Genomic DNA, 22,957 nt, shown 5'->3' on the forward strand with positions numbered 1-22,957 from the left:
CCTGACCGCGCCGGCCTCGGCCTGGCACTGACTGCTCTGGCCCTGACCGAGCCAGCACCGGCCTGGCACTGACTGCTCTGGCTCTGACCGCGCCGGTACCGGCCTGGCAGTGACCGCTCTGGCTCTAGCCCTGACCGCACCGGCACCGGCCTGGCAGTGACCGCTCTGGCTCTGGCCCTGACCGCACCGGCACCGGCCTGGCAGTGACCGCTCTGGCTCTGGCCCTGGCCGCACCGGCCTCGGCCTGGCACTGACTGCTCTGGCCCTGGCCGCGCCGGTACCGGCCTGGCAGTGACCGCTCTGGCTCTGGCCCTGACCGCACCGGCACCGGCCTGGCAGTGACCGCTCTGGCTCTGGCCCTGACCGCGCCGGTACCGGCCTGGCACTGACTGCTCTGGCCCTGACCGCACCGGTACCGGCCTGGCCCTGACGGCGCCGGCGCTGGCGCTGCCCGCGCTCCCTCCGCCCGTGCCGGGACCCTTCTCGGCAGCCTGCGGCCAGGCCTCGCTGCAGGCCCGGTCCCGCGCTGCCGCGCCGGTTTCCCTTTGTTTTCAGCGTTTGCTGTGGGCTCTCAGGCTCCCTCGCAGGAGCTGCCTGCCGGCGGCTGGGCGCGCTTTCCCCGGCGGCCAGCCCCTCGCTCTCGCTGCTCTGCGCTCGCTGAGTTTCACCTTTCTGGGGCTCCTTTGGGTGCAAGACTCGAGAGGTTTTAACTGCGAGCGTTCAGAGTAAGAATTCCTCTGTACTGTCAAGTGTTGAATAAAAACAGTTCTGCTGTGTGGGCGAGAGCATAGTCATGGGAGGCAGCAGAATCTTTTGCAGAAACAAAGCTGATAATATTTTTTTTTTCCCTGTAGACTATTTTTGGATGTGAAGGATGGACTTCTCCGTGATTACTATTGGACAAGTACAAAATGTGCTTTCAGCTATGCAGAAGAACTTGGAGTGCCCAATATGGTATGTCAGTGAGTAATATCAATGCAGTTAGTTTTTTAGAGATGTATTTTTTATTCTCATTTCTTTGAAAATGCTTTGACAGTTCTGTGGCTCTCCAGAAACAAAGTGATTTATGCTTAGGACTAAACATATTGATGTTTTGTATGGCTCAAATGACAAAGTGCAAGGAAAAACATTTTGCTCTTATGTTCTAGATTTTGCTTTTCGATTAAAACCTGAATGTGTCAGTCCTCTACTCAGTGAGGGGAAAAATGCATCTGACTGGATTAGAGGATTGTTTATAGAGCTGTGTGGGTTTTTGTCCCTTGTCTCTGAAAGGTGAATGAGGTCTGTAGTTCTTTAATGTTGCATTTAATGTCCATTTAACGTCCTGCATTTCTTTGATGCAAACAGATGCTGAAATAGCAACGGTTCTTGTTGAATTCTATAACCTCTGTGCTCTTGTTTTTGTTTCCCTCTTTGTAGCCTGGATGTGGTACAAGAGCCTGTTTCAACAAAATGTGATCACATTTTCTGCAGGTAGGTTTGAAAACTTGCAAGTGCAATGCAGTTTTTAATTTCCATATATAGTGGGTTTGAGTTTATCATTTTTAATTCCATATATACTGGTTTTAATTGCCATATGTGTTTCTTCAGTGCCAACCATGTATGTATGCTGTGTTTTGATAAGTTCATGTGTAGGGGGAAAATGTCAGTTCTGTGGAAGAGAGAACTGCAGCTTGCAAATGTGTCAAAGGGGATCAATTAACTCACTGTAAGACCAGGACAAAAATGCATCCTTGATCCACTAAGTGGTGAATGTGCATAGTCAGTTTTAGGGAAAATAATATCCTTCTCTTGTTGCCATCACAAGTGTTCTTTCTTTCTAGGTTCTGCATGTTCAAACTTATCAACAAAAAGAAAAAAGGTGTGGTAGAGTGTCCTCTGTGTAAGACTGAAGTTACCAAGAGGTGAGGAAATCAACTTTGTAAGGGGCTGGAGGATGAGGTGTTTGAACTCTGAGGAAAGGCTAACAATAGGTTTAAAATGTATTATAGCATAAGACTGAAATATGGAAGAAAAAGTGGTTTTTTAGTAAGCTGTCTAATTCTAAAGGAGTAAATGCAGTATCTTACCTCAATGTGAGCTTTTTCCAGGTGAACACACCTCTCTCAACAAGTGTCTGTGCTAGATTGGTGTTTAATCCTTACAACTGATTTCTCTCTACTAAACCTATATGAGAAAATGATGTGCTCACTTTTGTGATGGTTTCAATTCCCATAGTAATGGTTCTTTGGGGGAATTTGTTATTCCTTGGCAACAATTTCTTCTTGGCTCATCTTCCACTTTGGAGTTTTACCCCTTTTTAGGTTCAGCTGAAATTCTAGAAATATTTATAGTTAGCCTGTTCATTTGTCTTAAAATAACTGAAGTACTGATGTTATTTCAGAAGTCTGAAAGAGAATTCCAGATTTAAGCAACTAATTGAAGGACTGTTGGAAACTATCCATGCTTTTGAGCTTGACACTGGAGTGAAGTGTAAGTGTTGTGAATGTATGTCCCCAGTTTTTTTTAAAATAAGGTTTTGACATATCATGATTATTTATAAGGTATCCTATTCTAAAATAACTAGAATTAGATCCTGCTCTTGCTAGATTATCTATATAACCAAAATCGGTTGAGAAAATTAGTTGGCAGGATCAAGATCCTAATTATTACTTGAAGAGTGCTCAGAAAGAATAATCAGACTAGTAATTCAACAAGATTTCTTTCTTGGATAAACATTTTTTTAGCTGTATATGCACTAAGTGCACAGAGTCTACACAAGTCTATTTCATTAATATCTAATACTCGAGTCATACTCAGTGTAATATTTATTTTTTACCTAATAACATCATTTAGTTTTAAAGAATCATCACTTTCCTAAAACATCCACGGAAGCCACTGCTGCTGAGTCCCTGTGTAAAGAAAGTTCTGTCATCCAAAGCAAAGGCTTCAGAAACAGGAGAAAAAGTGCTGAAGGAAATGGACAAGAAAACTTCACCTTGGTAACTGGCTTTTCCCATTTTATTTTTGTGGATTGTGTAAAAATGTATTTGGAATGTGTATACGTGCATATACATAAAAGAATGAAGTAGGAGATTTTTGAGCTGAGTAACCTGGACAAGGACATGTATATATTTTTGTCTTCCTAACCTACTTGAGAAAGATGTTTGCATAAAATGACCTGAACTTAAACATGATACTGCCATAATGCAGCCTGTTACTGAAACTAGAATTGAAAACTTGTTCCACCTGCTTGTTTCATGAGGCTGTCTAACTCTGTAGGATTTTTACCTTTTTAGGGGTAAGATCATTACTACTTCTTAGGATTCACAAGGCATTCCCCAGCTTGGGGTAATTGCTGTGTGTGTGTGTGAGTGTCCATGGCATGTTTCATCTGCTTAATGCTGGATAGAATGTTAGACAATACAGAATGCAAGATCAAGCTGTTAATGATTTGATCTGTTAAATGCATGATGCATTGTTTCTATTGACACACTTCATTATTGCTGTCTAAATGATCAATTACTTGTGTTGTGCATAGAAGCTACCAGTGCATATGAACTAAGTATTTGTATCAACCCCCTGTTAAAGTCTAAATAACTATGATTTTTTTAATACCCCACTGTTGTAAATAACTATTCCTTTCTGTTTTCCTGTCAGCAGGAAGCTAGTGTGAATATTCAGCTGACAGATGCCAAAATGTGTCGCCCAAGAAACAAACCCCAGAAATCTGATTCTCAAAAGGGTATTTATATAGAGTTTGGTAAGATCTGTTGTAAGTCCACACTAATTGATCCTATGTACAATGCTTACAAAGTAATGAAAGGTGATTATGTTCTAAGTCTTTATAAACACTAATTTCTACTTAACACCCAAAATTACAACAAAGGGACAAATGATGGACAGTTCCAAGTTGGTAAATCAAAAGGGTTATTTACATAATTCTTTATTGGCAATTAATGCTGCTGTAGTGAACCCTTAAACCTTGGTGTATATGATCCAGAGAAGGTATTTACAGATGTGCAAAAAATTACAGCTGCTACTGTTTTCTGAAGAACACTAAGCCTTGTCAGCAGTGCTTGAGATGAGAATGAAATCTATCTGAGATATTAATATTTTTTGCTATCTATCCTAGCTTTTCAGAATTTTATTTTATCTGGTGTTGACTGCTATGAGAAACAAGACATTATTTAGCTTATTTTTTATGCTGTTCCTTCAAGGAAGGAATTGATGCTTTCAATGAGGAGGGTTTCTTTCCTCACTTTTTTCCTTATTGCATCTGCCAGGATCAAAGAATCTGTGAGAGACATTTGAATATATTTCTCTAAGTTCCAGCTCAGAATTCTAAATACTAGTAGCTGTTTTGTGTACAAATTTAGAAATCAGAAAGTAACTTTTAGCTAATTAACTCTTAGTTACCAGTCTGTTACCAGTCACTGTATTTAAACACAGTTTGATGCTGGAGCCATGTAGATAGCTAGACATAAAACTCATTATCATTAGGTAAAATACTTCACAATTGAACTTGGTTTCATCTGCTAAAAGTTGAAAGCATCTAGCTCTAAAAAGGAGTAGGCATGTATGAGATGATAACCACTGAATGTGGCAAGTCACCTTTCTCTGAATTTTTCCAACCAGAGTAACAGATTATTTGTTTTCAGGCTCTGAATCATCTGAGGAGTTTTTTAAGCAGGCAAACAAAACTGGGTAAGTAAAGGTGATTAAGGAATTAATATTTTCTAAAGACAGTAGTTCAATATTCTCGTTTCCTGTGTTCTAGTTTCTTAGCATAGGACTGATATAATTCTTAAGCTGACAGACGGTTTTCAACTTTGAGGGCATTAGGGTAGAATGGGTAGCTGAATTCCAACAGTTGACCATATTACATGCTTTACAACTGTTTTCTAAATGTTTTGTTGTGGACATAGATCTTCCATAGAAAAGTAGGCACTGTGCTTTAGAAAATAAATACTAAATTCAGGATTACAAGAGAAAATCTTTTAACGAAATAGCCTGCAGCTCTGAAGAGATCTGGTTGTGGTGAGTGTCAGTTGTGCAGCTTGACTTCTCCAGAAACTATTTCAGAGAGCAAAAGGGGAAAAATAAGTATCATCTTCTATTCTGTCTATTATGGTTTTATCTGTAATGAGAGTAGATTTCCTTTCCCAACAGGTTTGAAGACAAAGGAGCAGTTCAGATTTCTTCTCAAGTAAGGCTGGAAGAACTTGAGAGTGCTGAGAAAGGGAATGAAAATTCTTGCAATGCACAGCCTGACAAGCTGTGTGCCAAAGAAATAACACTACCAGATATCACAGGTGTGTTATTTTGGTGACAAAAGTGATTAAGCCTGAAAGATACCACAAATTAACATTTTTATTTCACATGATTGTGTATACATATATGTGCTTGGAGTCTTGTGTAAAGTAGTTCTGTTGATGCCTACAGCTAATAAAAGACTGTTCCTGTAGCCTAGATGCAAAATGTGGATGTTGTGTGCATGGGAACAGAAAGGAAGAAAAGTAACTTGATCTGAGTACTAAACTTAATCTATTCTACGTGAGTCACATTACACATGAAAAAGCACTGGCTAATAATTCATGTAAAAATTTAGAATATGATCCTTCTGCCTTTCTCTTGAGGAAGGTTTGTGCAGTGTAATATTCTGGTTAGGGGGGAAATAAGAGCAGTTCTTTTAAAACAAAGTAGCCATAAAGAATAAAAAATAATTTCTTATACCTATAAATCTAACAGGTGAAAGTGATTTCTCAAAGGAATGTTTGAGCAAGAAAAGCACTCAGAGCATCACTGAACGTGCCAAACCTGACCAAGGGAATGTGACTGGATGCCAGAGTTGTCCTTTGAATGTTCTTGCTGTAGACCTGCTCCCAGAGCAGTGTGACAGAACAGGTGATGCCAGTCCCACAGTGCATGAGGACACGTCATTCTTTAAGAACACAGAAGAAATGGAGGAACAGCAAGCCCAGTACAACAGTGAAAACCAAGAGTTTGATTTAGAAGATAGCTCAGAGAGCAGGCTGGATAAAAGCAAGGAAATGGATACTGATGTGCAAAGTGTGGAAATTGTAGAGGGATGTGAACCTGAGAATGACTCTTCCCCTGACAAAGAACATCCTCTGGAGGAGCAACCTCAGCCAGAGACACTTCACTCTGCCACCCAGAATAAAGTCACCAAGAAGAGACTGAAGCAGAGCATTCAGAAAGTCAACGAATGGTTTTCAAAAAGCAATGAGGTTTTGTCTTCCAGTTCTTCCCTGGATGAATCTGCTGCATCAGCTGACGTTTCAGGTGAAGGAGATCTGTGTTTATCAGATAAAGAGTCCTGTGTTTCAGCAAAGACTGACCCTATGGCAGATTCCATGGAAATTGCAGCAGTGAAAGGAAAAAAGAGGTGGTCAAAACAAACAGCAGAAAACATCAAAGACAAAATATTTGGAAAAACATACAAGAGAGGGAGGAAATCAAATCCCCCTTCCACCTTGAGAGACATTTTGCCTACTAGGCAAAAGGAAGATGTGGCTCCTAAGTGCCTGAATGTTTTCAGCAAAGACAGACTCAAAAGAAAGAGGAAGACTGCCTGTGTCCTGCAACCTGAGGATTTCATCAAGAAAAAGGATACAGAAGAGGCAGATGGGGCCCCTCAAAGTGTTAATGGGGGCCTTGGAGATGCTGAAAAGAAAAGATGTGATGAAAGTGTTGCTGTTCATGAGAGTCACCTCTCTCAGGATAGAGCAAATAATGCATTAACAGAACCTGAGGAAGGAGGAGAGTCCACATGGAAGAAAGCTACTGAGAAGGTCACTACCAAGATCTGTGATGGGGAACCAGAAATGTATAACTGTGATCAGAAAAGCAGCAAAAAAAGAAGTTCTGCAGCAAAAAGATGCAGGCATTCTAGTAGAACTATGTGTGCTCTACAGTTAGTAGTGGACAGAGGCTCTGTTTTCCCTGATGCAGCTGAGCCACAGATTGATAGCTATCCAAGCAGTGGAGAGCCCAGGAAAGCTGATTCTGAGCAAAATCCAGTCAGACGCAGCAGAAGGCTTCAGTTACTGTCTGAAGAAATGACAAAAGAAACAAGGAAAGGAGTAAAGGGAGCAAGAAAGAATAACAGTGATCATGGGAGGTCTGTCTCTGGAGACCAAAGGCATGTGGCAGCTCCGTCTGCTGAATGCAAAGAACTGTGTGAGCCTCGAGATGAGCTGAGTTACAGGCCAGTCACTAATCTGGAGGGAGGTGATCTGGAAGCAAATCAAATGCAGGTTAGACTAAAGAATTTATCTCACACTACAGAAACTGGAAAAAGTCTGTTCAGTGCTTCATGTCTGCCTTCAAACTGTGGTTCCACTGTGCCTGATACAGCTTCTCAAGACAGTAAAATACTAGGTAGCCCCCTCCTCCTACAACTTCCTTCGGTGTCTGATGGGCAAACTGCTTGTCACCAGACTGAGGAGGTGACTGAATCACCTACTGCTTTTCCCCTGGAATGTGGGCGTGATTCACAAAATGTTTCAGGGGACTTCAAAACTGAGAAGTTGCCAATGGCTAAAAATGTTTTGGAATTGACTAAGGAAGCTGAAGACAGTGACGTAGACACGCAGTACCTGCGGAATATATTTCGGCATTCGAAGCGCTCATCCTTCAGCCTTTTTCAGGCTCCCAGGCAAGCACGTGCAGTGGAAGATCCTCCTCCTGAAACCCTAAATCTATCATGTGCTGCTCAGGTAGAAAATAAGGCTAGCAAACAATTACAACCAGAAAGCTTGCAAGAGGAGAGAACAGCTGCTCAAAACTCAAGCAGGGTTTCTGAGAAAGAGAAGCTTAAGCCCTGTGCAGGTGTCAATCCTGTGCCTTGCTTTGCTGTCAGCACAGGAGAGCACAGGGATGACATTTCACAGGCTGCAGAGGAAGGGACTCTGACACCAGCAAGAACAGGGACTGCTCAGACTGAGCACAAAAATGGATTGCTACAAGAAGAGCAGGGCAATGAAAAGCCAGTGTCAGATGAGATAGGGATAGAAAGTGAGCTGAGACAGAATCCCATTGAAAGTGATGGAAGCCAAAGTGATCAGAGTAACACAGAGCAGCATGATTCCAGACAAAATGATTTAAACATAGGCCAGGAAAACAGCTTCAGTTCAGAAAGCAATCAGGCAGGAAAGACTGAAGTTGTTGATTGCACAGGACCAATTCTACATTTTCAATCCACATCAATGATTTGTTCTGCAACTTGTCAGCAAAGCCCTGCTGAACTCAGCTGTGAAGTCACTAGGACAAACAGTAGCAAAAGAGAAAGAAAACATGTAAAGAGGAATGTAGAAGAAGCAGCCCAAATTGTTAGCACAGCTGCAGAGGCTCTGGAAGAACCTCTTAGAGAGAATCATGATCTTACAGGTTTGTCTGAAACCCCTAATGCCTTACTGTGCTCTGATTCTGACATTGAGGAGAACTCCAGCTTATGTGAAACTGATAGGAAAGAGCGGTCTGCAGTGTTTGTAAAAAGTGACAATGCCCTGGGAAAAGAACTGCACAAGAGAAGTGCAAGCTCTAAGCCAAGATCTCAAGGTACTCGAAAGTCTCGAAGACGAGTGCAGAAACTGCCATCTTCAGATGAAGAGTCCTGTGAGGATGAGGACTTGCCATGCTTTAGGACATTAATCTTCAGCAAATCAGCAAGCACACCTTTGCAGACTGATAAACGAATGGCATCTGTGGTAGAGTGTCCAGTGAGCCCAAATGTGCTGCCTCACAGTGTGAGCAGTGATGGCAATATTGTGCAGAAGGTGCCTGAAGCTGCCCTGAGTAATGTGTGTGCTTCACCAAGCCAGGAGTCAGAATGCTCTGTCAACTTATTTTCTTCCCAGTCCAACATGTCTGAAGAATCACTCAATGGAGCACAAGAACTGAACAAACATTTGCCACAAGCTCACCTGTCCAAACAAATGAGCAGTGTAAATGACAGTAAAGAAACTTCTCAGAATTCTAGTGGAGGGCTGGAGGAAACCAAAGATGAATGCCAAGAAGACCCAGACATGGGAGCAAATCTAGGTACAAACCAAGATTTTTCTCTTTGCAGCTGTGTTTATGATGTCCTTACTGCAAGGTTTTTGGTGTTTGCATGGAAACTTTGTTCTGTATTTAAGGGGTGCTTGCTCTTCTAGAAGAACGTATCAACCTTAAACAATCAAACAAAAAGCCCTCAGTGGTTTATTTCCTGAAAATGGTGTTCTTCCAGTGTTCTTTGTTCAGAGCACAGATGAACAGACTGGGCACTAGAGACTGATTGATGGGAATTCATGTTTGAGGGAAATCCTGGGTCTCTTACTGCAATGTGATACTTGCATTGTCAGCAAAATTTCACAGCCTATCAAAGCTTTTTCCCCAGATAAAATGTTTGTTGAAATTGGCTGTAGAATTTTGTAGTGAATATTTTGCCATTTTATGGCCTCTGTAAATGTTTAGGACTCTTTCATCCCTGTTGGAACACTGAATTCTGTTTACTTTGTCATGTGTGTAACATGGTGTTCAAATGTTCACTTAAAGGAGATCTGTCCTAACTTCAACATTTTCAAAACTTGTCACTTGAGTGTTATAGTTATTAGTTCACTAAAACCTCTACATGCTAAGAAATTATGGATAATGTTGGTTGATTTGTTGTTGTTTGGTGGGTTTTTTCCTTTAACCCAGGCAGTTTTTTTCCACCTTCAAGGTGAAGCATCTGGATATGACAGTGAAATAAGTATTGTAGAAGATTCCTGTGAACCATTCTCTCAGGGTGAAATCCTCACTACACAGGTGGGTGAGTTTATGCACCGAGTGCTAGAAGCAGCTTGCATTCCAGGAGATAAGCAAGCTGTGAAGTCAATACAGTGGAAAATTTTTCATCATAATTCTTTGTCACTAAATTACTTCCAAAAGCATAATTAATGAGGAACTGTAGAGCTGCTTCTATGCCATTATTTGTCCAACTTTTCCTCCCCTGGTGACCTTACACTGCAATGGCCACAGCTTGTTATGTGCTATTGGTTACAGGGCTTAATTATGGGGGATGCTAATTAATGCATCTCCACACTTGGCCAGTGCTGGAGATGTCAGCTCCCTATATTTAAAAACCTTAATGATAGGAATAGATAAGGATTTGGTGATAAGGAGTAGATTTATTACAATATGATATTTAGAAGCCCAGAGACTTGCCTTCTCTGTGTAAAGATTAAATCAAATAATTCCATATTAGAATATTATAGATACAAGTCCCAACAGGCAGTGTCTAATGAAAGGTGTGTCCAGCAGTGCATTTTTTTGTCTGCTCTTAAAATCCTGAATTCTGCTCAGTGGCCTGACTTGATGTATTGGGTGATTTGGGCTGGGGGTTCAGTTGAGGGTTAGGGGCTTGGGGTTTTTTGTTTTGCTTTGGGGTTTTCCTTTGTCCTATGTGACTTTTAAGTCTTATCCCAGCTCTCCCTTCAGCATTTTCAGCCCTATGGTCTTTATATATGTCAAAAAAAAAAAAAGTGCTGAGTGGATTAATGGCATGTGGGTGGGAGGTTTGGGTTTGGGTTTGTGGTGTGGTGATGGTTTTCTGTTTGCTTGGGAGTTTTTATGGGTTCAGTAACAAAGAGGCTCCACACGGTGCCAGTGCTGGAGCTACAGATGGAATTTTCAGTTCTGTGGAAATTGCTTCATCATGTAAAGTGAAGGGTTAGGGTTTTTAAAAAGGTCTTGTGAAACCCTTTGAGCTATTCTTATGAGGACCTGCCTATGGCATGTTTTTGATCATGTAATATAATTTTTGAGGAGGAACATAAGGAAGAATATTATGAAATGTTTTAGTCCCTTAAATAATTTTGGGGGCTTTTAGTAACGGTGGAAAATGAAGACTCAATTTAAAATTTAATAATGAACATCATGGATTGAGCTACTAATGGAGTTTGGACAAAATTACTTTCAAATAAATTTGTGCAGGAATTGTGTTGTTTTCTGATTGATTAAGCTCTGAGGCATCTAAACTGAAATAACACGACTGGCAAAATGAGTCTGTTGTTGTTTGGGTGTTTTTGCTTCTGATGTGGGATGTGTGCACTATTTGTTACAGTAAAAGCACCATAGTCACCTTTTGAACATGTGGCAAAAACTTAATTCAAAACCATTTTGCTGTTTCTAATTTTCAAGTGTTTGTTAAAGAAATTAATCCTGAGTTTGCTTATGTTGGCATTCTTGTATCCCTTTGCAGCAAAAGAATGCTATGCAAAAAAGCCTGAAAAAACTTCAGCAAGAAATGGCTGCACTTGAAGCAGTGCTAAAGCAGAATGGAAGTCAGAACTGTGAAGTTTTACCTGTCCATAGGGAACCACTGCCACATTCCAGTACTGAAGGAGCATTTGAAATGGATCAAATGAGAAAAGAAAATAACAGGTCAATGGTTTTGTTTGGAGCTTTGGGGATTTTTATGTTTATTTCTAAATTTTTATTTAAAAAACAAAATCTTAAATTAAGTATCTCTAAGCTTCTGAGAAATTACAGTAGTTTCACTGTTGCTACATTTTTTCTGATGCTTAAAAGAGTGAAAAGTGTATTAAAATCCATTTCCCTCTCTCAAGGTCTCCAGAATTGTTGCTTTCATCTTCTAAATCCTCTTTAACGAAGAGATCAGATCTGGAGAAAGGCCCTGAGTGTGACAGTGTTCTAAAGAACAAAACTCCCTCTGAAAAGACAAAACCTGTGCAGGAGGCAGTGCAAGAACACGGGCAGTGTCAGCTTGGAGCAGGTAACATTTCAGAGAAACCCAGTGCATTTTGATTTCTGGTGGTTTTCTCCTGTTCTTTTCATGTTTTTACATATCAGCAAGATACAACTTTTCCCTGTGTTTTAATTTGTGTGTTCCTGGTCATTTTGAAAAGGTGGTACTACTTTGGTAGCCCAGCGGTATGGCTGCCCATCAACAGGGGTGTGACAGCTTTTTGACAGTAATAGGAGTTTTTCTGTCTCACTTCTGAATTCAGACACTTTGACAAATATGCTACTCAAAGTTCCACAGGTATTCTAGTGTCTTGCTTTAGATCAGGAAAAAGTCATGACAGAGGCAAAGATGAAGTAATAAACACATAAGGAGAGGAAGTAACAGCAGAATTTAAACCTAAAAGAGAGAGCAACAACCTTCTACCATGACTACAAGAAAGAAATGCAGTTTTCACAAGGAGTAATTTCTTGTTTCCTTCAGAAAATGCAGAAGAGCAGAAATCTGGGACCAGGCAAAACAGTGCATCTGTCTCATCAGATCTTTTTGGAAATGAGAGTCCAGATAACTCTTCCTCCTCTGCAAGGCTTTTTACCCCTCAAACTGCAGAAGCCACAGCTGGGCCTGTTCTGGCTCAGAACACTGATAAAAGCTGTGGCCCAGGACACAAATTGAAGAGAAGTGGATCTTTTCCTGCACCTGTTCTGCACAATGGAACTGGGAAAGAAAACACTACAAATCCAGTGGTGACCAAGAGGAAAGAAATGTCAATTGTGGTATCAGGTCTAAATCACAGTGAGCATGTAAGTAGATTTCAGAATTTTGAGATCCCTAGGTAATAATTCCTGATTACCACTACAGTCCTCAATATAGAGATCTCTAAGTATAGTAAAACTAATCTTGCAGGAAGTGCAGGTGAGTAATGCAGCAACTTCAGTCAAAGTTTATCACTCCTAAAGCTGTGAGAATGCTGCCTGTAATGGCACTGTTAAGCTTAGTGAAATTTGAACTTTTTAAACAATCCCTGATGTCTGGGGGGAAAACACATGATTGCAAAGCCTTGTAGAAAGCCTTGGGGCTGGGTAGGGGCTGTGTGGGTGTTTGGTCCAGTCAGTGCTCTCAGATGATGCTGCTTCACACAAATTCTGATCCATAGGGAGCATTCTGTAAGTAGTAATTCTGAGCTGCTAATAAACCTGTGTCTGCACTCAGTTTCCAGAAGGATTTGGCTTTTGGCTTATAAAACCCACACCAAGAGCTCTGCATTACTTTAGTCTGTTGATTGGTGCTAAAACTCACTTAGGGAAATGTACATTCTGTGTGCCAACACATAAAACTGGTACTTTAAAGTAACTGTCCTATTAAATTATGCTGCTACAAACTGGGGCTGTTGAGGGGGTTAAAACTGTTGCTAACTGTTATTTTCCTAACTACTTTTCAGTTGGTGGTCCAGAAGTTTGTGAAAAAAACTCGGAGCACTTTATCTAATCACATTACTGAAGGAACAACCCATGTCATAATGAAAACAGGTTTGTTGGGAGCCAGGGGACCAAATCCTGTATTGACAGACCATATAGAATTTTACCTTCAGTTTAAACAAAAGCAGACAGGTCAGCAATAAATTTAATAAGTTTGAGGAAAAGGTATTGATGGTTTTCTCTATTGTAAGTTTTTTGTTTAAGCTTGTGAGTTTTCTCATTCTGTTTCACAGAATCAGTATGAGGGAACGTTTTCCCTTGTGTAATTCAAAGTTAATGTTACTTGGTATTTGTTTCTTCAGCTGTTTGCTCATAATTTTCAGGTGTTGACAGCACACTAGTGTGAAGTAGTTCAGAACCAACCAAAATGAAACAAAAGATAGTTCCCAAAGAAGTAATGCTTTTTCTTGCCTCTTTTCTTCATTGAATAATCTAAAAAAGGGCTCACAATTGGTACATGTGATTAGTTTCTACTCATTTCCTTCAGTTTAGTAGCAACTTGACAGTGGGCTTTTAGAACCTTTGTATAGTTTTGATATTTTGCTGCTGCACTTAGCAGAAATTGTTTGCTTTTACATACAATTGTAAAATCACCTGACCTGTGATTTTTTTTTAATTGCTAATGGCAAAACTAAAAGAACTCTTCCTGTTGTTTGCTCTGCAGATGAGGAGCTGGTGTGTGAACGGACACTGAAGTATTTCCTGGGCATTGCAGGAGGAAAATGGGTCATTAGTTATCAGTGTATGTATCAGGGTCAGTTATCAGTGTGTGTATCATTGTTATCAGTGTGTGTATCATTGTTATCAGTGTGTGCATCACTGTTATCAGTGTGTGTATCACTGTTATCAGTGTGTATCACTGTGTGTTATCAGTGTGTGCATCACTGTTATCAGTGTGTGCACCACTGTTATCAGTGTGTGCACCACTGTTATCAGTGTGTGCACCACTGTTATCAGTGTGTGTATCACTGTCTGTTATCAGTGTGTGTATCACTGTTATCAGTGTGTGTATCACTGTTATCAGTGTGTGTATCACTGTCTGTTATCAGTGTGTGCATCACTGTTATCAGTGTGTGCATCACTGTTATCAGTGTGTGTATCACTGTTATCAGTGTGTGTATCACTGTCTGTTATCAGTGTGTGTATCACTGTTATCAGTGTGTGTATCACTGTCTGTTATCAGTGTGTGTATCACTGTTATCAGTGTGTGTATCACTGTCTGTTATCAGTGTGTGTATCACTGTTATCAGTGTGTGCATCACTGTTATCAGTGTGTGTATCACTGTCTGTTATCAGTGTGTGCATCACTGTCTGTTATCAGTGTGTGTATCTCTGTTATCAGTGTGTGTATCACTGTTATCAGTGTGTGTATCACTGTCTGTTATCAGTGTGTGCATCACTGTTATCAGTGTGTGCATCACTGTTATCAGTGTGTGTATCACTGTTATCAGTGTGTGTATCACTGTCTCTTATCAGTGTGTGTATCACTGTTATCAGTGTGTGTATCACTGTCTGTTATCAGTGTGTGTATCACTGTTATCAGTGTGTGTATCACTGTCTGTTATCAGTGTGTGTATCACTGTTATCAGTGTGTGCATCACTGTTATCAGTGTGTGCATCACTGTTATCAGTGTGTGTATCACTGTCTGTTATCAGTGTGTGTATCACTGTTATCAGTGTGTGCATCACTGTTATCAGTGTGTGTATCACTGTTATCAGTGTGTGTATCACTGTTATCAGTGTGTGCATCACTGTTATCAGTGTGTGTATCACTGTTATCAGTGTGTGCATCACTGTCTGTTATCAGTGTGTGTGTATCACTGTCTGTTATCAGTGTGTGTATCACTGTCTGTTATCAGTGTGTGTATCACTGTTATCAGTGTGTGTATCACTGTCTGTTATCAGTGTGTGTATCACTGTTATCAGTGTGTGTATCACTGTCTGTTATCAGTGTGTGTATCACTGTTATCAGTGTGTGCATCACTGTTATCAGTGTGTGCATCACTGTTATCAGTGTGTGTATCACTGTCTGTTATCAGTGTGTGTATCACTGTTATCAGTGTGTGTATCACTGTCTGTTATCAGTGTGTGCATCACTGTTATCAGTGTGTGTATCACTGTCTGTTATCAGTGTGTGTATCACTGTTATCAGTGTGTGCATCGCTGTTATCAGTGTGTGCATCGCTGTTATCAGTGTGTGTATCACTGTCTGTTATCAGTGTGTGCATCACTGTTATTAGTGTGTGCATCACTGTTATCAGTGTGTATCACTGTCTGTTATCAGTGTGTGTATCACTGTTATCAGTGTGTGCATCACTGTCTGTTATCAGTGTGTGTATCACTGTTATCAGTGTGTGCACCACTGTTATCCGTGTGTGCATCACTGTCTGTTATCCGTGTGTGCATCACTGTCTGTTATCAGTGTGTGTATCACTGTTATCAGTGTGTGCATCACTGTTATCAGTGTGTGTATCACTGTCTGTTATCAGTGTGTGCACCACTGTTATCCGTGTGTGCATCACTGTCTGTTATCCGTGTGTGCATCACTGTCTGTTATCAGTGTGTGTATCACTGTCTTATCAGTGTGTGTATCACTGTTATCAGTGTGTGTATCACTGTCTGTTATCAGTGTGTGTATCACTGTTATCAGTGTGTGCATCACTGTCTGTTATCAGTGTGTGTATCACTGTCTGTTATCAGTGTGTGTATCACTGTCTGTTATCAGTGTGTGCATCACTGTCTGTTATCAGTGTGTGTATCACTGTCTGTTATCAGTGTGTGCATCACTGTTATCAGTGTGTGTATCACTGTTATCAGTGTGTGTGTGCATCACTGTCTGTTATCAGTGTGTGTATCACTGTTAGCAGTGTGTGTATCACTGTTATCAGTGTGTGTATCTCTGTTATCAGTGTGTGCATCACTGTCTGTTATCAGTGTGTGTATCACTGTCTGTTATCAGTGTGTGCATCACTGTTATCAGTGTGTGTATCACTGTTATCAGTGTGTGTATCACTGTTATCAGTGTGTGCATCACTGTTATCAGTGTGTGTGTATCACTGTCTGTTATCAGTGTGTGCATCACTGTCTGTTATCAGTGTGTGTATCACTGTCTGTTATCAGTGTGTGCATCACTGTTATCAGTGTGTGTATCACTGTTATCAGTGTGTGTATCACTGTTATCAGTGTGTGTATCACTGTTATCAGTGTGTGTGTATCACTGTCTGTTATCAGTGTGTGCATCACTGTCTGTTATCAGTGTGTGTATCACTGTTATCAGTGTGTGTATCACTGTTATCAGTGTGTGTATCTCTGTTATCAGTGTGTGCATCGCTGTCTGTTATCAGTGTGTGTATCACTGTTATCAGTGTGTGTATCACTGTTATCAGTGTGTGCATCACTGTTATCAGTGTGTGTGTATCACTGTCTGTTATCAGTGTGTGCATCACTGTCTGTTATCAGTGTGTGTATCACTGTTATCAGTGTGTGTATCACTGTTACCAGTGTGTGCATCACTGGTTTTGGAGAGAAATGGTCTTTGCCCTTCTACCCTGCATGCCCCCTTCTCTTGGTCCTGTAAAGAAAATGGATCTCTTCATGCCTTGCCATCTGATGTTTTGCAGTGTTTCTTCTAAATACTTTAAAAGAAATTAAAATTAAGAAACACCAGCAGCAATATCAAGCTTATTACTCTTGTGAATTGCTTACTCTTACTTTTTCTGCTTTCAGATAGCCACACTGGGTTGCTCCCCACCGTGGCAAAAGCCTTTTGTCCCTCTTAATTTAAATCTTTGCAATGCATGGCATCAACTAGTGTAAAATTACTATTGTTTCTAAAGGGTAAAAAATGGTAAAAAATTCTTTAAGTACTTTCAATGTTATACTGTATTCCTGTAGTACAAATACCTTCACATTAATGTAGCAATAAAATCAGAATACTGGTAGTGGAAGAACCCTTTTGCTGGATAAAATTACTTTTCTTGTTTTGATCTTTTTATTTAGGGATAATTCAGTCTTTTAAGGAAGGAAGAATACTGGATGAGGTAGGTCTTTTATCTTGAGTCAAATATCAAATGGTAAAGTAATGCTGTTACATGATGGACTTTTGGGTTTATTTGTATTGTACAGACAGATATTGTATGAACATTTAATATGGAATTTTAGCTCTGAAACCTGGGGTTCTAGTTTTACCAAGTGCTAGGACCAAAAGCCACACTTAGGCTCCATGCATTCATTGGTGTTGAAGACATAATGAGTCCCAGTTACTTTTTTAACAGATTATGGACACGCTTTTATAAGTGCTCCTACTAATATTAATAGATTGTAGCATAGAGCAAAAGATCTATCCTTTGCTTAAGGAGATAATGTTATATACAGATAATTTCTATCAAATAAGACTTTACTGATAAGACTATAATTGTCTTGGAGTGTGCTGCTTCTTTTATTTAGTTTGCTAGATTACTACACAGTTTGAGTATAATTTGTTTCTTTAAAAGTTGCCTGATGCTGCGGGGGTTTTGTTACTCCAGCGTGTCTCTTGCAAAGCCTTTTCATCCAAATTCTGAACACACTGCTAGATTTTCAGTTCTGAAATCTGGCACCTTCCTGTTTTGAAGCAGAACTCTGACAGGAAAGGGTTCTCAGTCTCTTAACTTCTGATTCTTTGCTTTTGTTATGTTCCAGGAGAAATTTGAAGTCAGAGGAGATGTAATCAATGGGAGAAACCATCAAGGTCCCAAGAGGGCCAGACAGGCCCTGACTGGAAAGGTACAAGCACATCAGGGATTCCAGCTGTCCTGCTCTGACAGTTCCAGATGTGTGGCTGTGCTGGCTGAGTATCTGGAACTTCTTCCACTTTCTCTGCTGCTCTGTACACGCAGAGCTGTACAAATTAAGCAGTTTTATACAAGAAGGGTGAGCTCTGTCAGCAGCAGAGCAGATATTCTGTAGGGGCTCACTAAGCTTGGAGTGAATGCTGTTTTTATAACATAGGGTTAGTGGTCTTTAATATTATTTTAATTTTATTCTTAAATTCTTTTGGTTTCTGGGTTACAGAGAGCTTTGTGAAATAGTCATACCTTGATAACAAGCCCTGAAAAGTGCAAAGAAAACAGCATATAAAGCATTGTCCTTTAAAAACCCCCTATGAACTCTAACATGTTCCTTGCTTTCCAGATCTTTAAAGACTTTGAGATCTGTTGCTGTGGACCCTTCACTGATATGACTACAGGTGTGTCACTTTAGTGGAGTTGGATGAATGGTTAACATAAAAAATATTTGGAGGGGCACTGTGTATTCACCAGAATTGTACATTTGCCCTCTTCTTGGATAATTTTTTACCTCTTTTCCTCCGTAATTTTTAAAATACCTACATGGGGTAAGGTGTAGATCAATCATTTTATCCAGCTCTATCTCCAAATGGAGTGGAAATGGTGTTCTCTTCTATTTGGACATCTCAGACAACCCCCTGGCAATTTTGCTGCATTTCAAACTAGGCCTTTTATCTAGTTTATCTCTGGATAAATTATCTGGGAAAAGCATTAATGTCATGCTGTAATTGTTATTGATGCTCTTGATCACTCATATTTGAGCATTTTTTCTTGTCTTAGTAAGCAGTTCCTAGGTATCCTTTTCCTAGCAGTTGAGACATCTTTATTGTAGCCTCCTGTCTATAGAAGCAAGTGTTAAAAGTGAAACACTTCAACAAAGCTAGAAGTTAATGTATAAAGAAAAAACTGTTCGGGGTAGCTTTATTTTTTACTTTTAAAATTTAATAAAGTATGTTACAAGTTTTTGAAAAATTTAATTTATAATTTTTCTACTTCAAATATTTGTACCTGACTTTCCATTTTTGTGGCTTATTCAGCAGATACTTTCTGATTTGTCCAATATAACTTTATTTTTCACTGGGTGAAATGTTCTCAGGTTTCTTGACATTTACAGTAATTGCTACAAAGGATGCAGTGCTTTCACCTGCTGCAGTGATCCTCAATTTTGGCTCTTATACTTGAGAGACTTAATCTTCTTCACTACCAATTCAACAAATTGGTGCAAATTAAGTACTTTGGCTACTTTTGTTAATGAGAGATAATCACAGTTCTAATTTCTCATTTTTAATTTCCCTTTCACATCTTGCATCCTTATGATGAGAGGAAGTAAATGGTGGCTTTTTCAGGGTTTTGTTTTGTGCAGGCCTGTCTGGGAGGTGAGGGAGGGGGGAGCTGATGTTCCCTAGCAGGTTTGAAAGGGAAAGGTGGCTTGTGAATTGGAACAAACACACGAGGGCCTAGGGAATAGTGTCAGCTTCGATGTGCTAGAAAACACTGGAGTGACTGACTGATTTCATCCCATTTCCTCAGAGCATCTGGAGTGGATGGTGGAGCTCTGTGGTGCCTCTGTGGTGAAGCAGCCTGACCTGTTCACACCCACAGCAGTAAGTGCTGAGGAGTTTTTTACCCTCCCAGTTTCCAGAGCTGTCTGCACAGCCCGGCTGTGCCCCTTGGTTCTTGGCCTGGCCAGCCTTCACTGGAAGACAGGCTCCCCTGCAGTGGAGACATGATTGGTGTTGGCCAGATCGCTGGTTTGTCTTGAAATCAGCGCTGAGCCTTCCCTTTCTAGCTCCAAAAGCCTGTTAGGGACTGAGTGTAGTCACAGAACTTCTGGAGGGGAAGCACAGAAGAATCTTAGGAACTAATGTCTTTCTCCCTCTACTTAAAATCTGTTGTAGATGCTGGTGAACTTAATGGGAAGAATGATGATGTTTAACTCTAGCTCAGAAGGCTGAATGATTTCTTTATTATAATTATGCTATGATACATTAATATACTATATAAAAGAGGGTACTAAAAACTACATGCTACTTTCTCTAACTATCCTATCTAACTACTAACAACTGATGACCTCTCCAGAGTCCAGACACAGGTGGCTCTGATCTGCCATCAGGCCCAAACAATCCACCGTGATTCACCTAAACAGTCACTCTATCAATTCTCTAAACACATTCCACAAGAGAAAAAGCAAGGAGCAAAAAAAAAAATTGTTTCCTCTTTCATTTCTCTCTGAACCTTTATAAAAATTCCTAAGAGAAAGAGAAATGTACTTACCACTAAATTCCTCTCTGAAGTGGAACTGTGAAGTTAGCCCAGTTAATGCTCTCTGTAAATAGATGTGAGAATTATGTGAGAACAGACAACAATAGCATTTTTATTTTTTATCTTAAATACCTAGAATTCTACTGCTGTTGTGGTTGTGCAGCCAGATGCTTGGAAGGAAAACATGGATCATAGAGGTAAAGCAACACTGTCTGAGCTGCTTTCTGTGTCTTTATCACACCTTTCTTTTAATAGCTAAATATCAGCTTTGTAGAGAAATCAAAACTCTACTGCCTCTGGAGATGGAAGTATATCTTGTAAGAAAAATCTAGAAGGACAAAGTATACTGTCTCAAGAACCAGCAATAGTCTTAAGAGCTACTCTGGCAGGTGAAAGCTATTGCCTCGGTTGTCCTCTGTGTATCATCAATTTTACAGAAACTTTTCTAATTGAATAGTTTTTAAAAGGTGGGGAAGGGTGTCCTTGGAGGACCAGTAAAATCCAGGAGACAGCCTCAGATGGAACAAGATTGCCTTAGTCTGAAAAGGTCATGTTAAAAAGCCTTAACAGATGTAGTTTTGCATTTTTTTCTTTTAAGCAAAATGCTCAGGAGAAACCATGAGGCTTTGAAAAGTGCAAGTGGGGTTCTGGAAGGAAGGGGAGCTGGTTAGGCTACGCTGAAGTCCAACAAAACAGTGGAGCAGCATGATGATGTAAAAAACCCAGCTGTTTCCATGGCACTGGAAAAAGGAGAAAATAAAAAGATCCTGGAATGAGGGAGAACAATCTGCAAACACTTCAGTAATTTTCTGATGTCTTAATGAGACTCATTGCTTGTCACACACTGTCTGGGCAGACAGGAACCAAAGCTCTGTCACTGAGGTCCTAAATGACGAGAAGAGAGCTGCATTTTTTGGTTTTAGTGTTTATGTTGTGGCGTTCACTGCTTCCTGCTTGGCCACTTGCCGAGGAGCTCTTCTCTTGGAGCAGCAGCTTTACCTGCCTTGCTGAAGGGACTGGTGGTGCCACATCTCTGCTTTCACACTTGTGCCTTTCATCCAGCCTTTTGAAACATCACAGATAAAGCAAACAGCTTATTCTGAAACACATCAGTGGCCTCACCTTGAGCTTGTTTGGACTCCTTGACAACAGCTGCATCATTTATTTATTTGTGTCTTTGTCTTGCAGCGATGCAGCAGCAGAGCAACGTTGCCGTGGTAACTCGGGAATGGGTCCTGGACAGCGTGGCTCTCTACCAGTGCCAGGAGCTCAGTGCCTACCTCGTGTCCTGAGGGTGAACAGCAGCTCTTAGTAGTAATAAAATTACTGAAACATCACCATCTGAAGGTGGAATTACCCACTGCTCTTCAGAGCTTTACATCAGCTTAAAGGACTATGAGATTATAAATGTTAAACAAATTTTAAAAGTTAGAGAATGTAGTATATGGTCTCCTCAGAGAAATGGTGATATAATATTTGCCACTGCAGCCAGTTTCTGTTTAAATACTTGGGGACAGTCATTTAAAGAGGAATACTGGGCTCAGGGTTTCAATTAAAACATACCTGCACTCTGGAGTAACCTCCATATTTTCATTTTGCTTAAATACAACCCCTGAATACTGTTTTGTGATTATTAATGCATCAGCCTTGGCCATTGATTGATTATGGTTGTGCTGAAAACTCTACAAACAGCTTTCCTGTTGTGCATCAAAGTGCCAAGTCACCCTAAGCAGAAACACTGGCCACGGGTATGGCCCCCAGAAATGCAGTGATTGAGTCCAAGCTGGGAAGGCTCAAACCCAGGAACCTGTGCCAGTGCTGTCAGGCTGATTTCTGACAAGTGTATGTGGCACTGTGAAAGGATAATGAATAGATGCATTTTAGTATCCTGGTGACCCAAGATAAGCCCAAAAATATCTGCTTCTAATAGTCCCCGCTTGTAAAATGAGGCTGCAAAGAAATTGGCTTTTTATGAAAGAAAATATCTTGCTTGTTTCTGTTGCCATTCAATTTCATACCTAATTTTGTACTTTGGGAGCAGAACTGCTTGTTTAAAAAGAAAAATAAAATGTAGCTAAGTTCAGAAAATTGTTTTGTGATAAGATGCTGCTGTCTTGGAAAGTTACAGAGAAAGTATGTTTATAAACATTTCAATGCACAAAAGAAGTAAAATTATTTTGGCAAATATTTACCTAAATGTTTAGCTTTTATGTGAACCAGTCCCTCAGTCTCTGCACTGAGGCATATGTGAAAAAATACCTTAGTGCAGCCTCCCGAAATGGGGAAGGAAATAGAGACTCACTAGAGAAGGTAAAAATGTAAATGAGAGTTTCAGAGGTGCAATCAGAATTGCAGTTGCTATCACCCTGAGAGGAGAAAGTGTTATCAACTTTCTTGCAGCTGCCAAGTGCAGGTAGGCTGCTCAAGCCTTGCTGCTGGCAGCGTGAGGGCTGGAAGCATTTGCTCAGCTGCCACACGCTGCTGTTCCCTCCTGTGTGACAATATTCCAGAGCTGCCAGGCTGCTCAGCACAGCCTCCCTTTCAGCCTGGTGCTCTCTTATCTCCACAGCCCATGCTGGCAGTGGGTATTTTAGAATCTACATTTCAAAGGACAGCTGGAGGCAAGGACTAAATACTGCCTGTTGGATGCAAGGAAAAGG

At 40.5% G+C, this 22,957-nt stretch overlaps 1 protein-coding gene across 2 annotated transcripts; it reads left to right on the plus strand.

Annotated features, from left to right (window-relative positions):
• The first annotated feature begins 848 nt into the window (after window positions 1-848).
• Window positions 849-22,488, plus strand: BRCA1 (BRCA1 DNA repair associated). 2 transcript variants are annotated; one of them, XM_068212401.1, is made up of 21 exons: window positions 849-954; window positions 1,420-1,473; window positions 1,824-1,904; window positions 2,384-2,472; window positions 2,836-2,981; window positions 3,640-3,742; window positions 4,641-4,686; window positions 5,152-5,294; window positions 5,731-9,045; window positions 9,707-9,792; window positions 11,228-11,409; window positions 11,595-11,761; window positions 12,215-12,534; window positions 13,173-13,260; window positions 13,874-13,951; window positions 17,209-17,249; window positions 17,890-17,973; window positions 18,382-18,436; window positions 19,566-19,639; window positions 20,434-20,494; window positions 21,486-22,488. In XM_068212401.1, the coding sequence occupies exons 1-21, from the start codon at window positions 875-877 to the stop codon at window positions 21,587-21,589; spliced, it is 5,397 nt and encodes a 1,798-aa protein (XP_068068502.1). In that variant the 5' UTR covers window positions 849-874; the 3' UTR covers window positions 21,590-22,488. The 2 variants fall into 2 exon arrangements, with proteins under 2 accessions (XP_068068502.1, XP_068068501.1); XM_068212400.1 differs by having other exon boundaries at window positions 866-954; window positions 3,643-3,742.
• The last annotated feature ends 469 nt before the right edge of the window (window positions 22,489-22,957 follow it).

The sequence above is a fragment of the Anomalospiza imberbis genome, chromosome 22, assembly GCF_031753505.1.
Source record: "Anomalospiza imberbis isolate Cuckoo-Finch-1a 21T00152 chromosome 22, ASM3175350v1, whole genome shotgun sequence".
NCBI lineage: Eukaryota > Metazoa > Chordata > Aves > Passeriformes > Viduidae > Anomalospiza > Anomalospiza imberbis.